This window comes from Penicillium verhagenii (genome assembly GCF_028828195.1).
Source record: "Penicillium verhagenii strain IBT 33310 chromosome Unknown utg000002l_segment0_segment0, whole genome shotgun sequence".
NCBI lineage: Eukaryota > Fungi > Ascomycota > Eurotiomycetes > Eurotiales > Aspergillaceae > Penicillium > Penicillium verhagenii.
The window spans coordinates 511,648-535,410 of record NW_026643166.1 but is presented as its reverse complement, the minus strand read 5'-3'; the positions used below and the strand labels follow the sequence as shown (position 1 = coordinate 535,410).

General features: G+C 49.0%; 12 protein-coding genes across 12 annotated transcripts; 5 read left to right on the top strand and 7 right to left on the bottom strand.

Moving 5' to 3' along the window:
• Positions 1-335: 335 nt before the first annotated feature.
• Positions 336-1,040, bottom strand: N7466_000200 (pre-mRNA-splicing factor SPF27 family protein; the record flags this gene model as incomplete). Its single annotated transcript, XM_057159598.1, has 2 exons — positions 336-949; positions 1,004-1,040. The coding sequence occupies 2 exons, from the start codon at positions 1,038-1,040 to the stop codon at positions 336-338; spliced, it is 651 nt and encodes a 216-aa protein (XP_057025846.1).
• A 739-nt stretch (positions 1,041-1,779) lies between these two features.
• On the top strand, positions 1,780-4,142 carry N7466_000199 (neutral/alkaline ceramidase; the record flags this gene model as incomplete). The annotated part of the gene is made up of 2 exons (XM_057159597.1): positions 1,780-1,988; positions 2,057-4,142. The coding sequence occupies 2 exons, from the start codon at positions 1,780-1,782 to the stop codon at positions 4,140-4,142; spliced, it is 2,295 nt and encodes a 764-aa protein (XP_057025845.1).
• An 831-nt stretch (positions 4,143-4,973) lies between these two features.
• Positions 4,974-6,950, top strand: N7466_000198 (uncharacterized protein; the record flags this gene model as incomplete). The annotated part of the gene is made up of 1 exon (XM_057159596.1): positions 4,974-6,950. The coding sequence occupies one exon, from the start codon at positions 4,974-4,976 to the stop codon at positions 6,948-6,950; it is 1,977 nt and encodes a 658-aa protein (XP_057025844.1).
• A 252-nt stretch (positions 6,951-7,202) lies between these two features.
• On the bottom strand, positions 7,203-9,444 carry N7466_000197 (uncharacterized protein; the record flags this gene model as incomplete). The annotated part of the gene is made up of 3 exons (XM_057159595.1): positions 7,203-7,592; positions 7,653-9,326; positions 9,385-9,444. 3 exons carry the CDS (start codon positions 9,442-9,444, stop codon positions 7,203-7,205), a joined length of 2,124 nt encoding a protein of 707 aa, XP_057025843.1.
• Positions 9,445-10,167: 723 nt separating this feature from the next.
• On the bottom strand, positions 10,168-11,112 carry N7466_000196 (EI24 domain-containing protein; the record flags this gene model as incomplete). The annotated part of the gene is made up of 3 exons (XM_057159594.1): positions 10,168-10,342; positions 10,410-10,987; positions 11,059-11,112. The coding sequence occupies 3 exons, from the start codon at positions 11,110-11,112 to the stop codon at positions 10,168-10,170; spliced, it is 807 nt and encodes a 268-aa protein (XP_057025842.1).
• A 534-nt stretch (positions 11,113-11,646) lies between these two features.
• Positions 11,647-12,421, bottom strand: N7466_000195 (haloacid dehalogenase, type II; the record flags this gene model as incomplete). Its single annotated transcript, XM_057159593.1, has 2 exons — positions 11,647-12,200; positions 12,256-12,421. 2 exons carry the CDS (start codon positions 12,419-12,421, stop codon positions 11,647-11,649), a joined length of 720 nt encoding a protein of 239 aa, XP_057025841.1.
• A 236-nt stretch (positions 12,422-12,657) lies between these two features.
• On the top strand, positions 12,658-13,496 carry N7466_000194 (HNH endonuclease; the record flags this gene model as incomplete). Its single annotated transcript, XM_057159592.1, has 2 exons — positions 12,658-12,849; positions 12,918-13,496. The coding sequence occupies 2 exons, from the start codon at positions 12,658-12,660 to the stop codon at positions 13,494-13,496; spliced, it is 771 nt and encodes a 256-aa protein (XP_057025840.1).
• Positions 13,497-13,814: 318 nt separating this feature from the next.
• Positions 13,815-16,797, bottom strand: N7466_000193 (translation initiation factor 2; the record flags this gene model as incomplete). Its single annotated transcript, XM_057159591.1, has 3 exons — positions 13,815-13,966; positions 14,029-16,717; positions 16,774-16,797. 3 exons carry the CDS (start codon positions 16,795-16,797, stop codon positions 13,815-13,817), a joined length of 2,865 nt encoding a protein of 954 aa, XP_057025839.1.
• Positions 16,798-17,195: 398 nt separating this feature from the next.
• Positions 17,196-18,381, bottom strand: N7466_000192 (uncharacterized protein; the record flags this gene model as incomplete). The annotated part of the gene is made up of 2 exons (XM_057159590.1): positions 17,196-17,691; positions 17,759-18,381. 2 exons carry the CDS (start codon positions 18,379-18,381, stop codon positions 17,196-17,198), a joined length of 1,119 nt encoding a protein of 372 aa, XP_057025838.1.
• Positions 18,382-19,535: 1,154 nt separating this feature from the next.
• Positions 19,536-20,388, top strand: N7466_000191 (uncharacterized protein; the record flags this gene model as incomplete). Its single annotated transcript, XM_057159589.1, has 2 exons — positions 19,536-19,791; positions 19,853-20,388. The coding sequence occupies 2 exons, from the start codon at positions 19,536-19,538 to the stop codon at positions 20,386-20,388; spliced, it is 792 nt and encodes a 263-aa protein (XP_057025837.1).
• Positions 20,389-21,265: 877 nt separating this feature from the next.
• On the top strand, positions 21,266-22,169 carry N7466_000190 (uncharacterized protein; the record flags this gene model as incomplete). Its single annotated transcript, XM_057159588.1, has 2 exons — positions 21,266-21,326; positions 21,385-22,169. 2 exons carry the CDS (start codon positions 21,266-21,268, stop codon positions 22,167-22,169), a joined length of 846 nt encoding a protein of 281 aa, XP_057025836.1.
• Positions 22,170-23,026: 857 nt separating this feature from the next.
• Positions 23,027-23,254, bottom strand: N7466_000189 (uncharacterized protein; the record flags this gene model as incomplete). Its single annotated transcript, XM_057159587.1, has 1 exon — positions 23,027-23,254. One exon carries the CDS (start codon positions 23,252-23,254, stop codon positions 23,027-23,029), a length of 228 nt encoding a protein of 75 aa, XP_057025835.1.
• Positions 23,255-23,763: the final 509 nt, after the last annotated feature.

Here is a 23,763-nt window from a genome sequence, read left to right as displayed (position 1 = left end):
GATGGTAGCTGACGCAGGCTAGCGTGAAAGCAGACCTTCGCGAGAGAAAGTGTCGGACCTGCGACACTCTTAAAGAGGGTAGTGGTGGGCAGCAGACATGGGAAACGTGCCCTGTAGACATGGAGACAGCAAATCTGGTACGTTCGAAGCTCCAGTCCTGCTTGTAGTCAAAAGCACACCGTTCCGTCGCCTGCCACCACTTTGAAAAGAAATATTCCTCAGGTTCACCGAGGAAGAAAGCCAGAGAGATTATTGCATCTGCAAACCCGATAGAGATAAGGGCTCACAACCCCGTGCAGTTGCACAGGACAGAGACAATTCAAGAAGCTGATTCTTTAACGAAACTGCTGCTGGGCTGCCTGTCTCTGGTGCTCCAGAATCTGCATCCGAATACCCTCCGACGCCAACTCCACATCTAGGATAGCTCCAACCCCCCGCTTCCAGGTCTCCTCCAAGTTCGACAGCTCTCCATACCTCGCCTCCTGAGCAATCTTTCTCTGTTTATTGACGGCCTCCGAAATCTCCTTTGTCTCAGCCAGCTCCTTCTCGAGACCACCAAGAATATATTCAAGTTGCGAATTGCCAATCAACCACGCGTTCTTGCCATGTTCATCAAGAAGAGTTAAGTTCTCATGGCGTTTGGAAAGGTGTGAGCTTGATTTGTACGCGCTCTGCAGCGCCTGGCGCCATTCGTCTAGGTTGGGGCTCTCCCCGTCCGCGGCGCGAACTGGGGGTTCGGGCGCTTCATAGCGGGTTAGGTCGATTCCACCCGTAAGAGGCGCGCCAATTGCCTTGCGCTCGAGTTCTTGTTGAATTATGGGGGAGTAGTTTGATTCGGGAGCTGGTGGAATTGAGGGGTGGAGAGTTGAAGAGTGTTCTGGTGATAATTCGGCGTTGATGAGTTGCTGGGCTCTTTCGTACGCGGAGGCCGAAGGCTCGGTGTCGACATCTACAGAAGTTAGTTTTGCTGGAGATAAAGTCTGCTAGCTGGGGAAATGCGCACAAGGTAAAGAGTCGTGGGCTTCGTTAATGAGAGGCATTTTGAAGTGAGTTGCGAGTGGTGATTTGGAGATCAATGGTCAGATTGAAGCAATTGAAGCAAATGCAGGAAAGCGGTGTGGAGACAGTAGCACGTGACCTAGCTGGGTCTGGACGAATCAGCATCGCGGATTCTTCATCTCTTGTGACTTGTACTATGTAAGTCTAGTAACTAGAAACTCTTGAACTCTTAAGTTTCGGCTACAACCTACATTTAGTGTTGCTCCCGGCCTGGAGCTGTAGTCCATGTGAAATCCAGGGTCCAAGCTATCCTAGCTAATCATAGTTCTCATACCATATGCATCACATATCCACAGTGTAACCATGCTGATCCTATGATGCTATTTGGAACAGCTGCAGGAGTCAGAGCTAGCCTGACGAGTCACAACTGATCCAGGGCCCCGAAAACTTGATTTCTTTTTCGTATAGACCAGACTAAATGTGTGAGTTTTGGAAGCCCGGACTCATAAGTGATTCCGTGCGGGGAAGAGTTGGTTCCCGTTTCGATCTCGGAGATGGCAGATGGCGATCACCTGAGGTTCCTTGTCCATCACACATCGCTTAATTGGAATGCCACCCTTGCGAGATGCTTACCACGACAGTCCGATTTTGAGTTCCCTTCTAGCCTCTCTGGCTATAGGCCTCCCGTCCGCATAGAGCTGTGCTTAAATATTGGTTTGATTCCCTAGAGTCCTGTGTGCTCTTCCAGGATACATCCCGATCCCCGACCACATCCGCAAAATGATGAATCTTCGACTGGGCGCGGCTTTTGCTGCCGTCACGCTGGCCCTTCTAGTCTTTATCCAACTACTTGGTATGGTAGAATATACCGAACAGATTCCTAAGTCCAGCTTCACTCAGAACTTCAACCTGTGGAGAAGCAGAACGAGTGCTGCGGCTGCGGCCGATGATCGATTTCTGGTGGGTGCCGGAAAGGCCGACGTGACGGGGTATGACCTCTATTTCACTACTTTTTCTGCCTCTAATATAGTCGGAGAATTAACTCTCAGCTACACAGTCCAGTGGTGGAGGTTGATTTCAATGGCTATGCCAGTCTGGATCAATTGGGCACAGGTCTACGCCAGAGAATCTATTCACGGGCATTCATATTCGCAGACCCAAATACTCCAGAGGATACGTTCGTCTATTTGGTTCTTGATACCCTTTCAGGTGATACCGCCGTGCGCCGTGGAGTTTTGCAGGGACTCGCAGCACTAGGGAGCGATTATGAACGCTATGGCGAACACAATATTGCAATGACAGGCACTCATTCTCATTCCGGACCGGGCGCGTGGATGAATTATCTTCTTCCTCAGATCCCAACCAAAGGATTCGATAAGCAGAGCTACCAGGCGATCGTCGACGGCGCGATCTTGTCCATTCAACGTGCTCATGCTAGTCTCACCACAGGGCGTCTATCCCTTGGGTCCATTGAACTTGAAGATGCCAACATTAACCGTAGCCCATACTCATATGACCAAAACCCAGAAGAAGAAAAGGCTCGATACTCGGCTAATGTGGAAAAAACGATGACCTTGCTCCGCTTTGACCGAGAATCCGACAATAAGACTACTGCTATACTGACATGGTTCCCGGTTCATGGAACATCCATGTATAACAATAACACCTTGGTGACAGGAGACAACAAAGGTGCAGCGGCTTATATTTTTGAGCGCAGCATCTACGGAGACAACAGATTCGCCGAGAATGCGGTCATTGGGTTTTCTCAGTCCAGTGTGGGAGATACCAGCCCCAACACTTTGGGTGCCTGGTGCGAGGATGGTTCTGGAAAGATGTGCTCATATGATGACAGTACCTGTGGTGGCACAAATGAGGCCTGTCACGGCAGGGGGCCCTTCTTCCAAGTCAAGGATAACGGGGCGAAGAGTTGTTTCGAAATTGGCCGACGCCAGTACTCGGCGGCTAAATCCCTATACGAGCAGATGAACACCAATGCGACCACAATTACCGGCAGCTCTGGTGTTAGGTCCTTCCATGTATTCCAGGACATGAATGGATACACCTTCCAATCTCCATTCAATGGCAGCACTTTGACGACATGTCCCGCAGCGCTCGGGTATTCATTTGCTGCTGGAACCACCGATGGCCCTGGAGCCTTCGATTTCACCCAGAACTCAAGTAGTCCGGCCACTGGTAATCCACTTTGGCTCGTTGCTCGGGCGTTCATTCATCAACCCAGTGAGGAACAGCAAAAATGCCAAGGGGCCAAGGATATTCTCCTAGATGTTGGAACCCTCACCTTACCGTACGCCTGGGCCCCAGATATTGTGGACATTCAGGTTCTCCGAGTGGGGCAACTCTTTCTCGTCATCTCAGCTAGTGAAGTTACCACCATGTCAGGCCGTCGGTGGAAGGAAGCTATTTCCAAGGGTGCCCAGGACACGCTGGGCGTCTCTGACCCTCATGTCGTTCTAGGTGCCCCATCAAACAGCTATGCTCACTACGTTACAACAGAAGAAGAATACGGTGTGCAGCGCTATGAAGGAGCATCGACCTTGTTTGGGCCGAATGAACTTGCCGCGTATATCAACCTCACATTGACCTACCTGCCATACCTTGGTAGCGCCCAAGACATTGCAAGCCTCCCCGCCATCGGCACGGGCCCTGATCCACCCATTAATACCAACAATTCCCTGAGCTTTGTCACCGGTGTGGTCTATGACAACGCGCACTTCGGCAAGTCCTTTGGAGATGTCATCTCGAACCCCGAGAACAAAACTTTTGGACCCGGTGATGTCGTGAACACAACCTTTGTTGGCGCCAACCCTCGGAACAATCTCCACCAGGAGTCTACGTATGCAGCCGTGGAAAAATACGATCCCAGCTCTGGCGACTGGGAAGTCGTGCGAAATGACAGGGACTGGAACCTTCTCTTCTTGTGGGAGCGAACCAATAGCATTCTCGGATACAGCGAGGTCACAATTCAGTGGATGATTGAGGACAGCTATTATAGCGTGGGTGACCCGAATGCCTTGCAAAGCGGGACCTATCGCATGCACTACTATGGAGACTCAAAGGATGTCCTTGGAAACATTTCACCCTTTGAGGGGATCGGGGGGTCCTTTAAGGTGGCGTCTTCTTAAAAGAAGGCTGCTCACTGGGTCATGAGAGTAAGCTGGTGGCGTATGTGAAACCAGGTCTTGAAGAAAGACTTATATCTTAGCGTGTGTTTTATTTAAGAGCTAGTCGTTAGTTTTGTTGCAATTAATCTCGAACGCGACTCTATTTAGTTCTCGTCCACCAATGAAAGCGCCCGTCACTGGCTGTAATCTGGATGTGGACCCCACTAGCAACCAATCACGGGGCTCAAAGCTGCATACTCGGGCGGTTCCTGCAACAAGGAGTCTTTGTCGCGCGCCTTGGCTGATGGAGCTATTTCTAGTGAAACCGGTGCATCCTACAATATACCCCTGGTAGTTTCGTCTTTCAGACCAGATGCTTTAACTCAAACCAGCATGTCAAACATTGGGGATTGCACCACTTCCTTCGCCAAACTGAAATAATATGCATACTAGCCCAACGCCCTCGAACATGGCCTCATTCAAGTTCTCTTTCACACACTCTTTGCGTCTTATTCAACCCCATTCTTTCTTTTCTTTTTTTCCGTTCGGTGCAACCCTTCTTTATACGCAGGCACATACCTGGGCATATACCACGCCACTCGTTCATTGTAGCAGCCCAACAGCCATGCGCCGCCATCTTTGATCCCAGGAATACGTTCGATGCCATGCCTTTCTTTACAAACCATTTTGGGCTTTTTATTCCCTTGAAACTGTCTTTATATCCACTGTGATTCTCCGTTTGGGCTTTGATTCTGGTTCCTGCCTACTGTCGCGCTCAAACTTTCTCTGGTCGATCTCTATCTCTTGTTCATTTGAACCTGCGAGTGCAGTGCATCGCAGATTAACGGCAACATGCTGCTAACGCACTTTTATGTTTTGTTTTTTATGGCGTGGACTTGCTCGGCTGGTCCGATTTCTCGTTCTACTGTTCTTGGATACTATCCGTTTGATGTATCGCCCGCCGAGACAACCTTGGCTGCTGGTGCGAATTACTTGGTTGTGCGCGATGAAGACGATTTAACAATCAATCCCGTGACGCCTTCTTGGCTGGTGTCGTCTAGCTATGTCTCTACGAAGTCTGTTAGCGAGGAGCAGAGCTCGCAGACTGCAAGCGCGTCTGCAACGGTCTCTGTTTCGTCTGCCTCGAGGGCAGAAGCTACAACAACCTCTACCTCTGCTTCGCTTCTGCTCACTTCAACCGTTCTGTCTACTTCTGTATCCTCGACATCAACATCTGCTGGCAAGAATGCCAATAAACCAGTTATCGTTTATCCAGAAACGTCGAAAGATACTACAACTCCGACCAGTTCGACTCCCACTACAAAGAGCGTCACTTCGTCAAGCAAAAATGACCCCATTACGACCTCCTCAATGGCTACGGACCTTACGAATATCACTCCATCTTCCGTCTTATCCCATACCTCCACATTCTCTTCTGACAAGATATCTTCCCCGTTTACAACGGCGCAAGAAACAACAAAGACTTCTTCGGAGAAAATATCCTATAGTGGAATCACACGCAAAGCCTCAACTAAAGTCAAAAGCGAGTCCTCAACATCAACTGACGACATTTGCGAGGATTGCTGGACCACGACATCAACTATCTGGTGGAACGCTACTCTATCTGCGACCACGACACCGTATCAAACAGCCACATCGACTGAAAAGTCGAAATCATCACAAGCATTGATACCATCCAAAACAGCAACCCTATCGAAGACGCCGACCTCGTTTGAAACTTCGGCATTTGCGAAACTCTCAACATCGTCGTCCACACCATCCAGATCAGCCACGGTGACTAATAAAGCTACAACCCTGCCAGCAACCTTGGCCTCATCCGAAGCTTCGAAATCGTCTAAGATTGCCAAATCGACTGGTATATCGAGACTGCCTAAGCAGTCGTCGGTACCACTTATCAGGACATCTACATCCTCGACAACGCCAATACAGTCGCAGAGTCCATCACCGACATCCTCGGCCTCTATATACTTCGTGACAGGTGACATAATCGAGTATGTCTCCTCCGGCGAGACAACAGCGTACTCCACAGGCACAGTTCTTCACTCCTTTTCATCGGCATCTTCAAGCGAGTCTCCAATGAGCACAGCGATATCCGCGACGCAGATAAATGCAGCGATTAATTCGCCAACCACATCGACTACATCGTCTACAACTGAAGAGTCAGAGACAACTATCACAGTTAAAGCAACGCAAACAGCAAAAGTCACAGTCACGCAGCCTGGTCTGACAGTGACCGAGACCGAGAGCCCGGTTACAGTTACCGAGTCCCCTGCAACTGTTACTATCGTGGAGAGTCCAGCGGTGACAACCGGAGAGACTTCAACTGAGACTCCAGAGATTGCGTCTGAAAAGGCTGTTGCGACTCCGACAACAACATATACCTCTTCTTCTGAGGGGGCTGCTGGCTCTATCTCCACAATTTCCCTTGTGTCTAGTAGTCATCAGGCGGCTGCTGCTTCGGAGACTGAACAGGCTAGCTCTACGGCTGAGAGTGCGTCCGTGGCCGTTTATACATCTACAACCATCGCTACAAAAGCCTCGACTACCGTGGTGACATCAACTGATGTGGTAACGTCAACCGCCGTCGTAACTTCTACTGCCGTGGTAACGTCGACTGCCATACACACGTCTATTACCGTCATTACATCAACGGACGTGGTAAAATCAACAACCACAACTACTGAAACCGAGATAAAATCAACCAGCTCGGATGCCGGGTTGGCGATTGTTCCTGTGACGCCCGTTTTGGTTACTACGACGAAGACAGAGACTGTGACTGAGGCTACGGCTACAGTGACGAAGACATAGGTAGCAAACAAGATGCAACCAGGAGATCTGACCTGCTGCGAACTGTTATAGAAATTGCAATAGTAGTTTTCTTTCATTCAATTTGTAAATTCTTTTTTTCAGGGTTATTTCATTTTTCAATTCGTGTCTTGAAAAGCAAACTTTACCTAGGCCTCGGGATTGGTTTAGGTGGACTGGGTAGGGAAGTGTCTAGTAAGTAGTACTGGTACAGATAGAATACAATTAGCAAGTTCATTAATACCCTTCATCTAATTACAATTCATGTAAGAAATCTGCAGCCTCAGCAAATTTCTGCTGGTATCCCTTCAAACTCGCCCACTGGCTCAATTCTTCTTGATCTCGTTCGTAGTCGCTCAGATAGCTCATCGCACGGCCGTTAGCTCGCGGGCTAAGATCCTCAGCATTGCTACCGGGATCAGTTGCTGCAGAGGAGTGTCCTTCAAGACGGATGAGGGTATCGATGAAAGCGTGTAGATAGGACTCTGCTTCGGCAGCACTAAGGCTATGAAGGCCTGACGGTTGATCAACTGATGTCGGGGTAGCTAGTAAGTCTGTAGTTGGAATGGTGCTTGATGACAGATTGGGCTTGGAGCTGTGGGGTATGTTGAGGAGAGTTGATGCTACTTGACGAATTTTGCTAGTCTGCTGGTTGTTAGTAATGTGGTCACCATGAGATTTCGTGAAAAATTGTCTGGTACGTACGATACTGGCGCCGTTGGGCTCCATGTTGACTTCATTGACGGTTCGTAGGAGGACAAAAAGATCTTTAATCACCAAGTTACGCTCTTGGGCCATCATCTGACCAATGTGGTCTGTCTGGGCATGCCCATGAGTGCATGAATGATGTCCCGAGGAGCTGCTGCCAGTAGTAGATTCGGATTTTGCATCTGAGTAGGATTCGGTATTGATGTTTGGCGTTGTGTTGAAAATCACGGACTTGGCTGGGTTTCCAAATTTTGTATACGTCTCAAAAAGATTCCAATATTTTTCAACTAACCAGGAGCGGGTTGATAGTTGACTGGCGTATATGTTGGCTTTCTGGATTTCATATTGAATTGCACGTCGTTCTTGATTGATGAGGTCATCAGGGTAATTAAATACTGAGCCATCTTGACCCATTCCGGCGACCATAGGAGTCTTTTTTGGATGAAACACGGACAGTTCAACAGGGACATCTGAAAGAGCAGATTTCGCTTTTTGAAGACAATCCCAAAGACTTGTGCGCTGGTGTTCCCAATTGAAGATCTGACCGCTACCAAAGGCGGTCTCCCAGGCCAGCAGGGCATTGTATGAACTGAAGACCCGGACGTTCGCATTGAAGCCAGCTAGGCGTGACACTCGACCAGCGGGTTGTTGATTGACATGATCTGGGAAAAGGAATTCGTCATCCACTTCGAGTGGAAATGGAGGATAGCGCTCCGTAGGAGTTTCTGGAGGTACATGCATCTTGATGTTGGATGAGCCAAGCTGAAGTAGAGACTGGTATCCAACCAAGGAAACATAAAAGAGACGACGACCAAGCTCCTGCGTGATTAGATCCACCGTTTTGGTATCCGTCAAACTCGGGGGGCAATTGTCCTGGCACATTCCTGGCGAAGTCCCTGACGTGGCCGACATTGGACTCATTGCTAGCAAAGATGCAGGATTGGTAGAGACAGGAGGATGGTTGGCAGGAGAGCGACAGAGGTCATAAACATGTAGCATGGTGCGGCATTCCGCCAGGTAAGTGCGACAGCGGCGCATGCTGTATACGTAACCGGCACAAACGCCCAGAAAATAACTGATAGCTGCGTCGTAAACTGTAGCGTTTCTATCAAGGTATCCAGTACCTCGAGCCTGAATGGCAACATCGTGGCACCGCTTGACTAGGGCGATGGAATTCGGGAACGCGAAACGCTCCGCTTCGGTGTTGAGTCTTAATTTGGGTCGCCGGGGGAAGGAGGCGACAAGGAACCCAATCATGGAAGCAAGAAGGGCTAAAAATGTACCGCTGGTAGCATCTTCTCGGCGCTCAAAGGCAGCTCGAAAAGTAGGCTCATGGGGAACTGGAACTAGGGGATGAATGTACGTAAAAAAATCATCAAGGAGTAGCTGCACTGTGTGCAGGGAGCAAATAGCTTCCGCCGAAGTTGGGGCAGATGACGGCGGTGTCTCTGTAGGAGGCCGGTATGTTGATGCCTGCGAGGCTTGAGGAGTGGTCGCAAGCGGGACGTCACTCAGACTAGCCGGCGAGGCATCAGGCGGTACCTCCAGTTTCTGCTTCTTGAAGGCCTCGGCATGACGATTTGGGGGTCCACGGCGTCGACTTGGCCGTTCATATGTGCATGGTATTTCCAAGCTAGCGCAGCTCCGACAAGGAGGGCCGCTGGCATCACACTTACGGGCAATATTAGTCACCCGTTAGACGGTTTTTCTTTTCGAGAACAAGACTCACCTTCACCTTGCGGATACTACAGGCATCGCAGGCCTTTCGCAGCCTGGTTTTAGGGTCCATCCGTAAGGAACTGGCTTAGCCCGAACACCATACAGCAAGATTAGAGCATGATCATCTGTAAAGGTGCATAAGCTTTGAAGTTCAGTACATGCAGACACTGCGGGGGACCCTTGAACGACCCACTTCTTGGGGCAGGTCGCGTGGAGCTCTTGTGCGAAGTCGTGCCGTGCCACTCCACGAACTGGCGTTAGACCCTTGGTGGCACCACAAGCGATCAACGTGACGCAGGGCTCTTTACTTGGTGTTTCAGTGTCAAGACCAACGTAAGCAAGTCACGATAGCTCTCTCAATTATCCACAGATACCCTGACACGTTAGTTTTACTCCCAGTGGGGTAACTTTTCTCAAGGGCGGAAGAGCCTCCTCCTCTTTCGAATTAGTGTTAAGCGCTTCGCCCGGCGCAAAGCCGCTCGGAAGCGATGGCTGACCGGACCTCGGATGGGGATAGTCACGTGGCGCGCACGTAATCCGGGGAAAGCTTAATCTTGTACGGAGTAAATGGTCTGATATATCATATAGCATATATGCGAAATTACATCAATTCAAAGTAAACATTGAATAAAAAACTAGTATATGTATGAGACAGCTGGCGTTAAATGATCTATAATACGTTCGTGAAGTACCGAGGTGAAATTCCCACTCAGTAGCGGGAAATTCGAGAAAAGGAAGCAAGCCATTATTACGAAAGAGGCCCGCCTTGGGGCCCACAATTCATGCCACATTATTAAACCGTGAGATCATCATGATAGGCATCGCCCAGGCGTGTGGGTCGTTGGCTAGCAAGTTGTCGTTTCTGCTCCAGCTCGGATGCCCACAGCGCAGCACCAGCCGCAGTAGTTAACAAAAAGAGCATAGAAAAGGGGGGAATAAGTTGCAGGATCAAAGCAACGGTTCCAAAACTAAAAGGTGTCAGACAGGGCAACGAGGGAAAGGAAAAAATGCGATGAAAAAAGAATAAAAACATACGTAGTGTACTGCAACTGCCGCCGACTCACGCTGGCTTTCCGCTCCTGCTTAGTGAAATCCAGGAGCTGGAAATACCGCCAGTGGTGGAAGGGCCCAGCGCGATAGCCAGTGAGGATCAAGAACATTGGTGTTCCAGCCACAGGAATGAAATTCAATGGCAGCAGAATGATGAATTCGAGAATCTGTCGCAAAGAAAATGGCGCATATACTGCACTAGTCGTCGGTGTGCCGAGACGGCTGGTCGGGTCACCAGCCTCGGGATAAATCACCCGCGAGGCGAGCACAAGCTGCTCTTGGCCCTCGTTCACAAGGACGGAGTCGAACACGTCCACCAATGTTTCGTCAACGAAGAATGCCTCGAACAATGCAGCCACAATCGCGGCTCCTTCGCCCAGCACCAGGAATGCACCGTTCACCCATGCTCCTGCTCCCTGGAAGATGCTCAAGAAGGCTACCTGGGGGAGGTATGTGAAGAAAAACAGAAGGAAGTATATGAAGCTCGAAAGAAGCACGATAGGCGCAAGTCGTGCCTTGAATAAGGGCCAGAGGAAGCGGTGTGTCGCAAAGTAGTGGATGCCCTAGTCAAGCAAGGTCAGCACGGAGTATCTAGGGCGATATTGTTGTGGAGAATATTTTTGTTGCGTCTTACCCGAAGAGGGTACAGCCAAGCTGCCCGTGTCGGATCCCACGTTCTTGAAGCCATGGCCCGATATCACAGATTAATGAAGCTTCAAGTTGCTTATGAATATTCCAGGGTAAACTTGGAAGGCACCAGCTTCGGCTTTCTCCAGTTTTTCCGTTATCGTCGGTCGATAACGGGATCACGTGAGGGCTGAGTCAGCAGTGGATATATTAGGCAAGAAATTTTTCTCTGGGCGCTTTTCCTTTTGTTCCTCACATAAAACTATTACTCCTCCCTATTCACTTGGAAATCCCCTGCAATGGGTTCTTTCGAGGGGAAATGGGAGGACAGACTGACTCTGCTGGCTTACCCCGAATGCTCCTTTCTACGTGGAGCATCTGGAAATATAATCAGCGGTACATCCCCTTTTTCCAAGTCTTTTTTGGTCTTGATACAGAAAAAAATGAAAATGAAAAATTGTTATGAAAATCACTTTGCTCTGTATGAAAACATCATTTAAGTAGGCTCATAATCGCCATCAACCTCGCTGTTAAACCTGGAATTCCTGGTATGACCGGCTTGCAAACGTTTTTCTGCCTTCGAAACACAAGCATGCTATTCGTGTCTTCTCTTGATCTCATTGACGATATGTTCCAAGCTACGCACAATCGCTGTCGGCCTTAGCTCCGGCACAGCAGCATCCTGCCACCCTTTCCCAGCGCGGTCGATCCAAATTGCATTCATACCAGCACTGCGCGCCCCGACAACATCCCACGCGTTGCAACTAATAAGCCACATCTCATTCATTTGAGAAGGCTGCTTGCCGACGGTTCGGGCACAATGCTGATAGCTAGCAGGTGAAGGCTTATACGCTTTCACGTCATCCACAGTGACCAAGGCTTGGAATACTTTGGCGTGCTGGGATAAGTCTGGAGAGTGTAGGACTGATTTTGAGATCATATTCTTCGTGCCATTGGAGAATATGACGGCATGAAGGGTCGGGTCATTTGCGATTCGGTTAAGCGCCGGGCTTACATCCGGGAAAGTGTATAGACGGTCGTACGCTTCCAATAAATCATCGATGCCAGTGTCCGGTAGCTGTTGACCATGCTCGGATAATGCCTGTCGCAGCGAGTTGCGGGTGACAGTTGAAAAATCTTCGTATTTGTCTGCATGGCTGTTAGATGCAGACCACTGGTGAGTAGTAGCTGTGAGCAACTTAACCCATGCTATTCAATCTCCATGTGTACTCAAGCTGGTATCGGCGCCAAAGTGCGGAGATAGATGATGCCTGAGTAGGACCAACATGCGTGTCCAGTTGTCTCACAATCGAGTCTGTAGACAACAATGTGCCGTACATATCAAACGCGACGACAATTTTGTCCGACATTGATGATTATGGAATCCTGTTAATATCCCGAGAAGGTTGAATGCTATTCTAAGATATGAGAGTGATTAGCAGGAGGAATTGTGAAAGCTTATGTGCTCAGGTTCTGGTGGAACGCGTGCGGCGTGGATGATGTCAATCTTCCGTTGTTCCGCGGGGTCTCAGCACTTCCTCCAACATCCCGCCAAACTCAGAGAATTCAAAATCCTGAGAGCCAAAACCATGAGCTCAATATACCAATGACATCGAATGAGAACTACCCCATCTTCCGAGAATGTCTCTCAAGCGCAATTGTTGCGCGCTCGGAAAAACCGGCGTCCAAACGCAGAACCAAGGTCAAGCGCAATGGACGTAAGGAAGTGACCGTGACAAAAACCGAAATTGTAACCACCGAGCGAGCAAATCCAGAAGAGCTGGCCGAGTTTATCGATGTATGGGAAATATTAACACGATACACGAGCAAACTAAACAAACTTCATCAACTCACATACAACCTTAGTTCATCGCATCTGAAACCTTCGACTCCTTCCCCGAAGACCTTAAAACACTTTCCTACGCCGCAATCCAACATGATACAGACCTTGCGAAGACCTATATACCGCCCGAGAAAGATACCCCTCTTGACCGTGCGGTGCTTGAGTCAATATGCACAGTAACACCCGTCGATGTCACTGATTCATTGTCAGTCTACGGACTGATCCCCGACCCGGCCGATTTCCCGGATTTCATATCCTCGGTGCTGTCGGAGTATATAAGTGGCGTGACAACTGGGCCACCGGCGTGGTCGACCACGAAGACGGATGCGTGTGAGATTTGCGAACGAGATTGGATCCCGTTGTCGTATCATCATTTGATTCCGCGGGGAGTCCATGCTAAGGTCATGAAGAAGGGGTGGCATGACGAGTGGATGCTGAATAGCGTGGCGTGGCTATGTAGGGCATGTCATAGCTTCGTACATCGCATGGCAGGGAATGAGGAGTTGGCAAGAGAGTGGTTCACTATCGAGAGAATCATGGAGAGGGAGGATGTAAGGGATTGGGCAAACTGGGTTTCGAGGGTAAGATGGAAGGCTACCTGAATAACCTAGAAAAGAACAATGGAAATACATAGTACAGAGTTCTTGTGGGAAGCCACCTAGCCACCAGGGTGGGTCCTACATGTATGAATGTTGAGGCGTGAAGTGAGTTTGAGGTTGGAATTTTGCATTATGATACACATGAACTGGCTTGAGTATCTGCATCGCCAGGTTATATCCAGTGGTAAAACGCCCAACCCAGATGCAACCGATTTTAAGAGAAAGGAAGTATATGGTACATATCGTGGGGACAAAAACAAAAGGCCCCAAGTGCGAAAAATCAAATCTAGAAATACAGTTGCGTACAGATCGCTGGGGATCTTAGAGGAAGCGCTTCTCGTGGATTTCCTCATAGCACTGGATGTGATCGCCAACAGCAAATTCGGACCAACCATCGAATCCAATACCACACTCGGTGTCTTTGCGCATTTCCGTAACGTCCTTCTTGACGTTCTTGAGCGAAGTCATCGTGCCTAGAGCATGTTAGCAAAGCCGAACCTTGGAAAAATCAGAAACAGGATGGGGATTTTCATACCATCGTAAACAGTGACGTCGCGTCGTAGGACTCTGACCTTGCGAGCCTTGTTGACTGTACCGTTACGCACACGACAACCCGCAATAGCGATCTTGTCGCGACCCTTGACGGTGATGTCGAAGATTTGGCCAATCTCGGCTTCACCAGTCACACGTTGGGTAATAGTGGGTGCAAGGTATTGACTGAGATCCGCCTTGACGTCGTCAATGAGCTTATAGATAATGTTGTGATCCATGATCTTTACACCGTCTTGTTCCGCCATGCGCATCATGCCTGGATCGATGGGCTGGTTGAAAGAGATCAGTCTGCCCTTAGCAGCGGCAGCATGCTCAACATCGAACTCTGTTATGGGACCAACTCCCGAGCGAAGGATGTTGGCATAGACCTCGTTGTTTCCGATGGCAGCCATGGAGTTCATGACTGCCTCGGCAGAACCATCAACATCGGCCTTGATGATGAAGTTGACTGCCTTGGGGCCACTTGGTTCAGCTGCTGTTGGAGTAGCCGCATCATCCGACTCGGCTTCCTCTTCAAGTTTGCGCTTCTCGGAAAGCTCTCGTCGGGCCTCGTTAATCGCAACCATATCCTGACTGAGCTTCTCGGTGTCTACTCGGTCCTGGCGATATTGCACAACATCCTTGGCCTTCTGCTCAGTAGATGCCTGTAGAATCTCAGCACCAGCGGCAGGTTGGTCTCTCCAGCCGTCAATCTCAATAGGCATTCCCGGTGTAGCTTCACTGACGGTCAAGCCGGCCTCGTTACGCAAAGTGCGCACTCGAGCCCAGGTATTACCAGCAACAATGATATCGCCGGGTCGCAGCGTACCACGACGGATGAGAGCTGATGCAACTCGGCCATAAGTCTTGGTGGAAGCTTCAAGAACCCAGCCTTCGACGTTGCCGGTCTTTTGGGCTCGGTGATCAAGCATCTCTGAAAGGGCGCCAATAGCCTCCTCGAGCTCAAGCATACCTTCTCCAGTCTTACCACTGACTCCGATGGCCTGGACATCACCACCGTAATCTTCAACGTGAACACCGTGGACCGATAGATCTTGCTTCACGCGATCAGGGTTGCGGCCCTCCTTGTCAATCTTGCTCATGGCAACAATGATGGGAACATTGGCTTGTGTCGCGTGCTTGATGGCTTCAATAGTCTGAGGTTTGACACTGTCATCCGCAGCCACCACCAGAACAACAATGTCGGTGACATCGGCACCACGACGGCGCATTTCCAAGAATGCCGAATGCCCAGGAGTATCCAAGAAAGTAATCAATTTTCCGGAAGGCATTGGCACGGAGAAGGCACCAATGTGCTGGGTAATTCCACCGTGCTCAGTCGCAGCAACTGAAGAATTTCGCAACCAATCCAGAATAGTGGTTTTACCATGGTCAACATGGCCCATGATAGTGACCACAGGCGGTCGAGATGGCCAGCCAGAAACATCCTCGGGCACCGGCGCAGCCTCAATATTATCGGACCCAGTATCAAAGATAGCTTCATAATTATACTCGGCAGCGACCAATCCAGCAGTCTCGGCATCCAGCACATGGTTGTATTCAACATCTTCAAAGCCCATTTCCTCCATGCGCATAATAAACTGAGCGGGCCGAACACCAATGACATCAGCCAGGTTGTTAACGCTAATGAACTCAGGGAGGTAAAGAGGCTGGGGAGCAGCACGCGCTTGCTCCCTCTTCGCTTCTTTGTCCTTCTTGCGCTGGCGCGCCTCGCGCCGCCGATCACGGTTCTCAGCCTCGAACTCTGCGGACTCAGATCCCCGCTGCTTTCCCCCATCGCGGCGCTTAGACTTCTTCATATCTTGTGGCACATCTTCATCCACTTCCTCTGTCTCTAAGTTCTCCAGGGAAGACATATCCCATGACCACTGGTCGACAGCTGGCTTTTTGTCAACCTTGGCTGTGGATTCTTTAGCCTTAGCTGTATCCTTCTTTGGTGTCTTTGACGCAGGCTCGGCTTCTGCAGAGTCGGCCAGAAATGAGCGACCTAGGCTCCGAAACTTGGCAGACTGCTCCCTATCCCGCGGTGGCCGTGCTTGCCATGATGGCGAATCTGGTCGTGGGGTTTTGCAGAAAGGGCAATTCGAGTGTCGTTGAAATACCATTTTTTGGCAACTTGGACAGTCCCAATCGGTCGTACTCCGCGTCACTTGTTTTTCCTCCCTCGGTCTCCTTTCCCTGTTCCAGTCTCTCCGATGTCCCGATGGTGCCTGATGATCCTCCGTATGTCGTTGTCGGTGGTGTAGGCCACGAAGGTTTTCTTCTCTGGCGGGCGAGTCCGTATACGAGCGCTTGGCCCATCTTTGATTCCGTATCGGCGATGAGCGCTCCTGCTCTGGAGCGGATGGTGGAGGTGGTGGCGGCTTGCTTTTAGCAACCATCGCGTCGCGCAATGCTTGCTCCGCAGCACTTAAACCGACGGGCTGCGATGTTCCAGGTCCCCATTTGCTTCCGAACTTGGGAGCTCCGAACTTGGCTGCACCAGGCTTGGGAGCACCAAACTTGGGCTTAAAAGCCGATGGCTTCGAAGGGGCCGAAGGCGTTCCATCATTGTTATTATCACCGGATTCTGAATTTCGATGGGGTGCGGAGGATTGGAAGCTCCGCTGAGAGGAGAAGGTCGGGGTTGAGGCCGTTACGCTGGTCGAAGAAAGCTCGACGCGGCGGGAAAGCTGGATGATAATGTTAGGGATCCGGTTATGGTTTGTATTTTTCAAGAAAAGCTCACCCTTGTGACCGCTCGCCTGTGCATTGCTGGTCGTGTCTGCTTTACTGTTTAGCAACTGTCAAATGCAGAACTAATTACGGTCGCTTACGTCAGTTTTAAAAATCGACGCTGATTGGTGGATCTGAGATCGCCTTACAATTGTCATTAGAATCAGTTCCAACTTCAACCTTGGAACACTAATGAGACGTTGATTAAACTTGGAATTAGATCAAGGGTTGACATTTTACGTATTATAACACCTTAAATATTCCAAGCGACAGTCTTTGCCTCCAAGTTCCCAACATGACCCTCCTAAGTGGCGTGCAATGATGGTTTGTATGAATCCAATATAGACTGCCATCGCGGAGAGTCCATGAGGAGCGAATTAGGAACCTCCCTCTCGATATACTACCAAATCGAATTCAGCCATTAGTCACTGTTGTTCAAACAAGAGATGGTCGCCAAATACTCACATCACGGTATTTACTTTCCGTTCTCATCCTCAGGAAGCATTTGAAAGGCATTGTGTCCTTGGTCAAGTACTCAAACAGCTCTTTCCCAGGGGATCCTTCATGAGGTCCCAGCCCCATCGATAAAGTGTCGAAGACGATTGCCCATCCACCATGGTTTTCCAATCCTAACGCCCCAAGGAGAAGCCCGACGTGATTTTGAAGAAGCGAATGATGTACCTTGCTCCAAACATTCTCCAAATTATCCGTCAATGTGGCCGCTCCCGGTGGTAATGAATCATAGCTTACGCCATGTTCTCGCAAGGTTGGGACATGCATCCTGACACCGCCGAAATCGCGCACCGCAAATCCTTTAATTTCACCTGTCTGGCGGCAAACACGCGCGACGAGGTTCTGCCCGTGTCCTTCTAGTCCGATGCCATACTGAACCAATGGGGTAAGAACAAGCTCAAATAGAATACCGACGTATCTGTTGGTATCGGTTCGCAAATCAGTTTCTCATATTATCTCTTTCATGATTAATTGTGATAACTGACCGTTGAAACCATTCTTTTTTCTGGCAGATCGTTTCCAGACCGTATAAGATTTCCGCGTATGTACGACTGTCTCCACTGGGCTTCTGCGCGAATCCTGCTGTTATAATAAGAGTCTCGTCATTTTCTTCCGCTCTGCTCTGCAAGCTATCCCGCAAAATGCAAGCAAAATGGCGTGCATCGTTGAAATCTTCCTGGCTGCCCGATACAGCTGCTACTTCGCGGAATACCCACATGTCATCTGGAAGCAACTTCTCTAGGATTTCTGTTTGGATAGGACCACCACATGTCGTCCAGGGCGTTATGGTACGTAGCGCGGAAGTTATCTGGCAAGCCAGCGAAAGTTTCAAGTTATACTTGAATCCAAGCTCCGGTCGCACACTCAGTGTACGCAGTGATGCCTGAGCCTCGACAGAGTCTGTGACGAGCTTGAGAACAATAGCAGCCGGGAATCTCTGGTGAATAGATGGGAGTTGCTGACAGAGACAAGGAACAATCACTCGGTCACTGCTTGTCTTTGGGATATCAAGTCGTTCCAGAAGCGGTTGCAATTCTTGCTCAAACTGGCCCGTGACACGGAGATCTGTCCGGGGAACAGAAACAAATGCCAAACTTGGCTTAAGCATCCCAGGGATATCTTCAGGGGTGACCTGCTTTAGTGGTGCTTGTGCATAGCACAGTCGGTGGTACTATTCAGAAATCAGAATATCATCAAGCAAGTTGATCACCATTTCAGCAGGCATACAGGATGAGTCGGGTGGCCGTAGACCAATGTTCGTTCCCAGTCCGCAGACCTGCTCTTCAGGCTTAACAATGGCTGGTTCTGGCTGATCTCTAGCCATTTTTCTGAGGATATCCAATTTAATTTAATGCATATTTGAGTGAAATGAATGCTATCTTACCTTGATTTGCTGCTGAATTGCGCAGCTCTTGGGCAATCTCATCCAACACTCTCTCACTGGCAAGATCCCAAAATGAAGTACTCAGGAATTTGAATAGTGTGCCTGGGTCTAACTCCTCGTCACCGCTATTGGTAATAATCACAGGTGGCTGTAAGGTGTCCGGTCGTATAACGGTGATCACCCGACCGTCTCTAATCTCGATAACAGTGCCAGCTTTAATTGATACATTGACCAAACTTCGATCTTTGGGACTAAGTATACTTTGTAAACACAGATTCTGTGGCCCTCCAGGGGTAAAAGCTTCAAGCTTTGCATTAACTAGTCCTTCATTCACAATTTCGGCAAGGAGACGTCTTGTAGTCTCAAATAAGGCCTGGTTGTGGCGGGAGAGGACGGTCGTGTTGTCAGTCCTTGAGATAAAATTTTTGAAAGTCGTTCGGAATCTCAGACAATGCAGGAAATACCAATATGCCTCAATGATAGCTTTGGCCTTTCTTAAGTGAATAATGTTGCCTAGTACTAGCGCGACTTTCATGCAATATCACTTTCCCAGATTGTGCGATTGGCTGTTCTGTCTCGTCTATATTAAATCCCTGCATTGCACTAGCTTTGCAGTTTGCATGGGCATTTTCGCCATAGCTTCTAGCTCGTGTTTTCTGGACTGTATCGATAGGTCACATCCAGCGAAGTGCAATGGCTAGATGGCAGCACCTCAATGCAAGATATCAAGTGGCGATGATGAATCCTGGAAGATGTGACTATATAACATTCATTATAGTACTCGTGCCACTCAAAATCCCTTCCAAACATTGAAGCTGCAGCACCCATCACAGTCTTCCCATTTTGGCTCTGCCTTCCAAACGTGGGAGTCGTTGACCATGACACAATCAATCCACCAGGTTCCTTATTTTCCAGATCGCAATGAGTATGAAACTCGTATACTCGGCCATTTACCGAAAGAGGCCGTGGAAAGAAGTCTTCCCCATGGTTTTCCGCAGAAACTGACATCGGATATGGCTTGGGAAGGAATGGATATTTCCATGGATCATCCTGCAGGCGATGAGACGTCATACCTGCTGGTCCTGAACGATGTGCAGCTGAATGAGATTCATGCAGCGCTCAGACACTTCCAAAGTCAGCCATACATACCCTTTGCCTTTGCCTTCTTGACTAAATAACTCTTCTTCTTCTGCAGGACTGAGTCAGCCAATCGAGAGTCTGGGCCCTTCCACGTTTCCTCTGCCTTCTTTACACCCAACTCTCCGATCCGCATCCGATAACTTGCATTCGGGGTACGGATTTACCCTCATTCGCGGAGTCCCAGTGGATCAATATTCTCGTGAAGAAAACATCATCATCTATGTCGGCATTTCTGCCCACATTGCCGTCATCCGCGGTCGCCAAGATCATCAATTTGAGGGGCACCCCGCAGACGTGATGATGGCCCACATAACCGATATGAGGCGCCCGGGGGACGTGCAAGACTTTGCTTTGGCGGCATATGCAGACGGAGAGGTGGTGTATCACACAGATGTAGGGGATATCGTATCCCTTTTCGTTCTAAGTGGTCCCTTAAATGGCGGTGAGAGTCTGCTTGCGAGTGCATGGACAGTGTACAATGCTCTGGCCGAGACACGCCCAGATCTGATCTGTGTATTGGCGGAGGATTGGCCGATACCTAGGTGTGCAAAAATCCCTAGACTGGCCCTGATACATCTAAGATGGAGCTGAGAGCTTTTGCTGACAATCGTGATTGAATCGGAGGACCTAGCGTGAGGCAGCCTGGTCTAATCACCCACCGACCGCTGTTGTACTACCAACCAGCTTGCGGTGAAGCTCCGGAACGCGTGATTTTGCAGTTCTCTCGACGCTCATTCTCTGGGTTTGGTACTCACGCTTACTCTCATATGCTAACATCTTTACAGCTAGAGGCACTCGATGCTCTCCACTTTCTCGCAGAAAAGTTTCATGTATCCATGAAGCTGAAGAAGGGCGATATGCAATTCATCAACAATCTCAGCATGATACATGCTCGGAACAGTTATGTAGATGATTCAGAGAATCGGTAAGTGGGCTCCTACGGGAAGATATGTGGGTGAGTATTGGCTAAATAGTATTCGATCTGCAGCCGTCATTTACTTCGTCTGTGGCTTCGGGATCCCCAAAATTCATGGACCACACCGGGGTGCCTGCAAAATCGCTCCAGTCGGATTTTTGACGAAGAATTTACGAAGGGCCCGCAGATGTTTCCTCTGAATCCTGTGCCCAGATCGGTGGGGAAGGCTAAAAATGATTGATTTTCATTCCGCAGGCCGATAGTCTTAATCTATCACATTTCAAAGAAGACATTGAGATCGACACATATCATCATGATGCATATGCATGTGCAGATTAGCTTGACCGCTCATTTTGTTTTCGAGTAGATGCATCCCACCCACGCATTTCGTGCTCACAATAGCTAGTATACAACAACCTACAGCTTGTCAAGGATGCCTTCATGCGATCCATGATGGCGACTCTGATTTGAGCAAAAACTATTTTCGGCATGACTTTTAGATTTTATTATTTCAATTAAATGTGATTCAATCGACCTTGAAACAGACACAAAATGAAGTGGTTATGCATCCACGGTACCGGGTCCTCTGCCACAATCTTCCAGGACCAGCTGGGTAGGTCTTTCCCGACAGCAGCTCCCGTTATAAACCCCATTTGACACTTGGCATATAGCCTCCGTCATATCGCACTTAGAACCATCAAAGCATGAGTTTTGTTTCATCAATGGCCCGTTTACGTCCAACTCAGCAGCAGGGCTGGATCTCCGCTATCCAGATGGGCCCTACTACACATGGTGGCAAAAGGCAGGCGTGGCCGAAATTCGAGCTGCCTGTCACAAATTCCATGAGTTTCTGAGCAAGCAAGCCGATGAACCGTACGATGGAGTGGTGTGCTTCTCACGAGGATGCCTCCTGGTTGCCAGTTACATCTGGTTCCACCAGACAGAAAGACCATCGGAGCCACTCCCTTTCAAAGCCGTCGTATTCCTTTGCGGGGGACCAGTCTTGTCGGTGCTGGAAGATTTGGGAATGGATATTTCGGACAAAGCTCGCCAATGGGATAAGCAGACCAAGATAGCTCTTCGTGAACGAGCATCCAAGGAAGCGATCCTCAAATTGGGAAGGGATCGATGGACCACTCCCGGCGGAAATGGCGATAGGGATCTGCAAATTGACACATCAGCTCCGATTGACCCTTCTGATGTGTTTGGATTGGATACCGTTCAGATGCCTCGGAATCTCCGCATTGACATTCCTACTCTCCATGTGTATGGGCGAGTCGATCCTCGGTGGCCCGCGTCGTTGCAGTTGGTTCATCTTTCTGATCCTGCCCGGCGGCTGACTTACCAGCACGAGGGTGGACATAATATTCCCCGAAGTTCTGTAGCAGCGGAAGGCATTGCTCAACTGATAAATGAATGTGCTCAGATTGTGGAGATGGTGGGTGCAGATTCATGATCGAGTCGGAATTTACTACTTAATCAATCGAACTTTCTTATTAAGGGAGCCAGTATAGATTAAAGACTACTACTATTTACTACTGGTATGAAGAGGGCAGGAAATGACCCGAAGTCGGCAGCATGTATTGTCAATTCTTGATACTATGGCAAAAGAAATGAGACAACAGTACAACAAACAGCAATTCAACCAGCAGGTCATCTTCATTCTTCATTCCTTGATCCTTTTTTTTCTTCTTTTTTTTTGTCCATGTCCTTGATCCTTTTTGATGAGGAGGTGTCTCTGTTTTGGTTTTGGTTTTGGTTTCGACACACGGTATTTGTGGATGAAGCACGAAGCTCGGAGGTATACTTTCTTGGTATGAAGCCATCGAGTCCGGATGAGGTCATTCGTTTTGTGTGGATCCATGGTCTTGTAAGGACTAGACAAATGAAGGTTGTATGAAACCAGCAACATGTCAAAGTCAACTTGAGGCGATGTGGTTGTGGAGGTTGTGGAGTTGGAAAACCTTGGCTGTGATTCAAGTCTCAGTTGAATTTTCTGTCCTGGCACTCGGGATGTTCCCAGTTGAGTGACGCCTGTGTGCAAAGAGTATTTTGGTTGGGACACGAAGAGAAAAATGAGGTACTTGGATAGGATGACATATTGATCTTGTTTCAATGGGGTCATGAAGAAAGAACAAAGCTATCAAGGCTGAAGCTCATCAAGGAAGAATGATGAATCCATCGGTTCTTGATGGATGTTGTTTATGCTGTGGGTGCGTTGCTGCCTGTGGTGATCCTGGTTATCACGATCCTCATCTTCACTGAATTTGTCCTGACACTTAATGAGTGACGCCTGTTCAGAAAAGACTTAGACTAAACCGAAGGATCAAGACCGTGGAGGTCGGTGAGTTGTTGTGGTGGGTCATCCTGGTTATCCTGATCCGCGTCTTCAATGAATTTGTCCTGACACCCGAGGCTGGGTGACGCCTGTTCAGAGAAGACTTGGACTAAACCAAAGGATGAAGGTTTTCGTGTACGTTCGTCGGCCGCAGGTTCGTCAATCGTTCGGTGGTTGTGCTGGTAGGTGGTCCCGGTTATCATGATCCGCGTCTTAACTGAATTTGTCCTGACACCCAAGTTGGGCGACGCCTGTTCAGAGAAGACTCTTAGACTAAACTCAAGGATGAAGGTTGTGCAGCTCGGTGGACGATCAAAGTTTGTTCTTTCTGTTGTTCTTGTTCTTGTTTTTTTTTTTTTTTTTTTTGTGCCTTCTTCATTGCCTGAAGGCTGAAGGCTCATCGTCGAAGGATGAAACAAAGACTTGGTAGACAATTAAGTCAACTAGGCATGATGAAAGTCAGCAAGGTGGGGCAGGGCAACATGTTAGTGGATGGAGGTCACCAAGGTTGTGTGTGACGATATGTTTTTGACATATGAAGTCGACAAGGGTTGATGAAGGTTATCAAGGTCAGATAAGACAACAACATGTTGTTGATGGATGAAGTCAACAAGGGTTGATGAAGGACATCAAGGTTAGATAAGACAACAACATGTTGTTGTTGTTTGATGAAGGTCACTAAGGTTGGATGGGACAATATGTTAGTGATAGA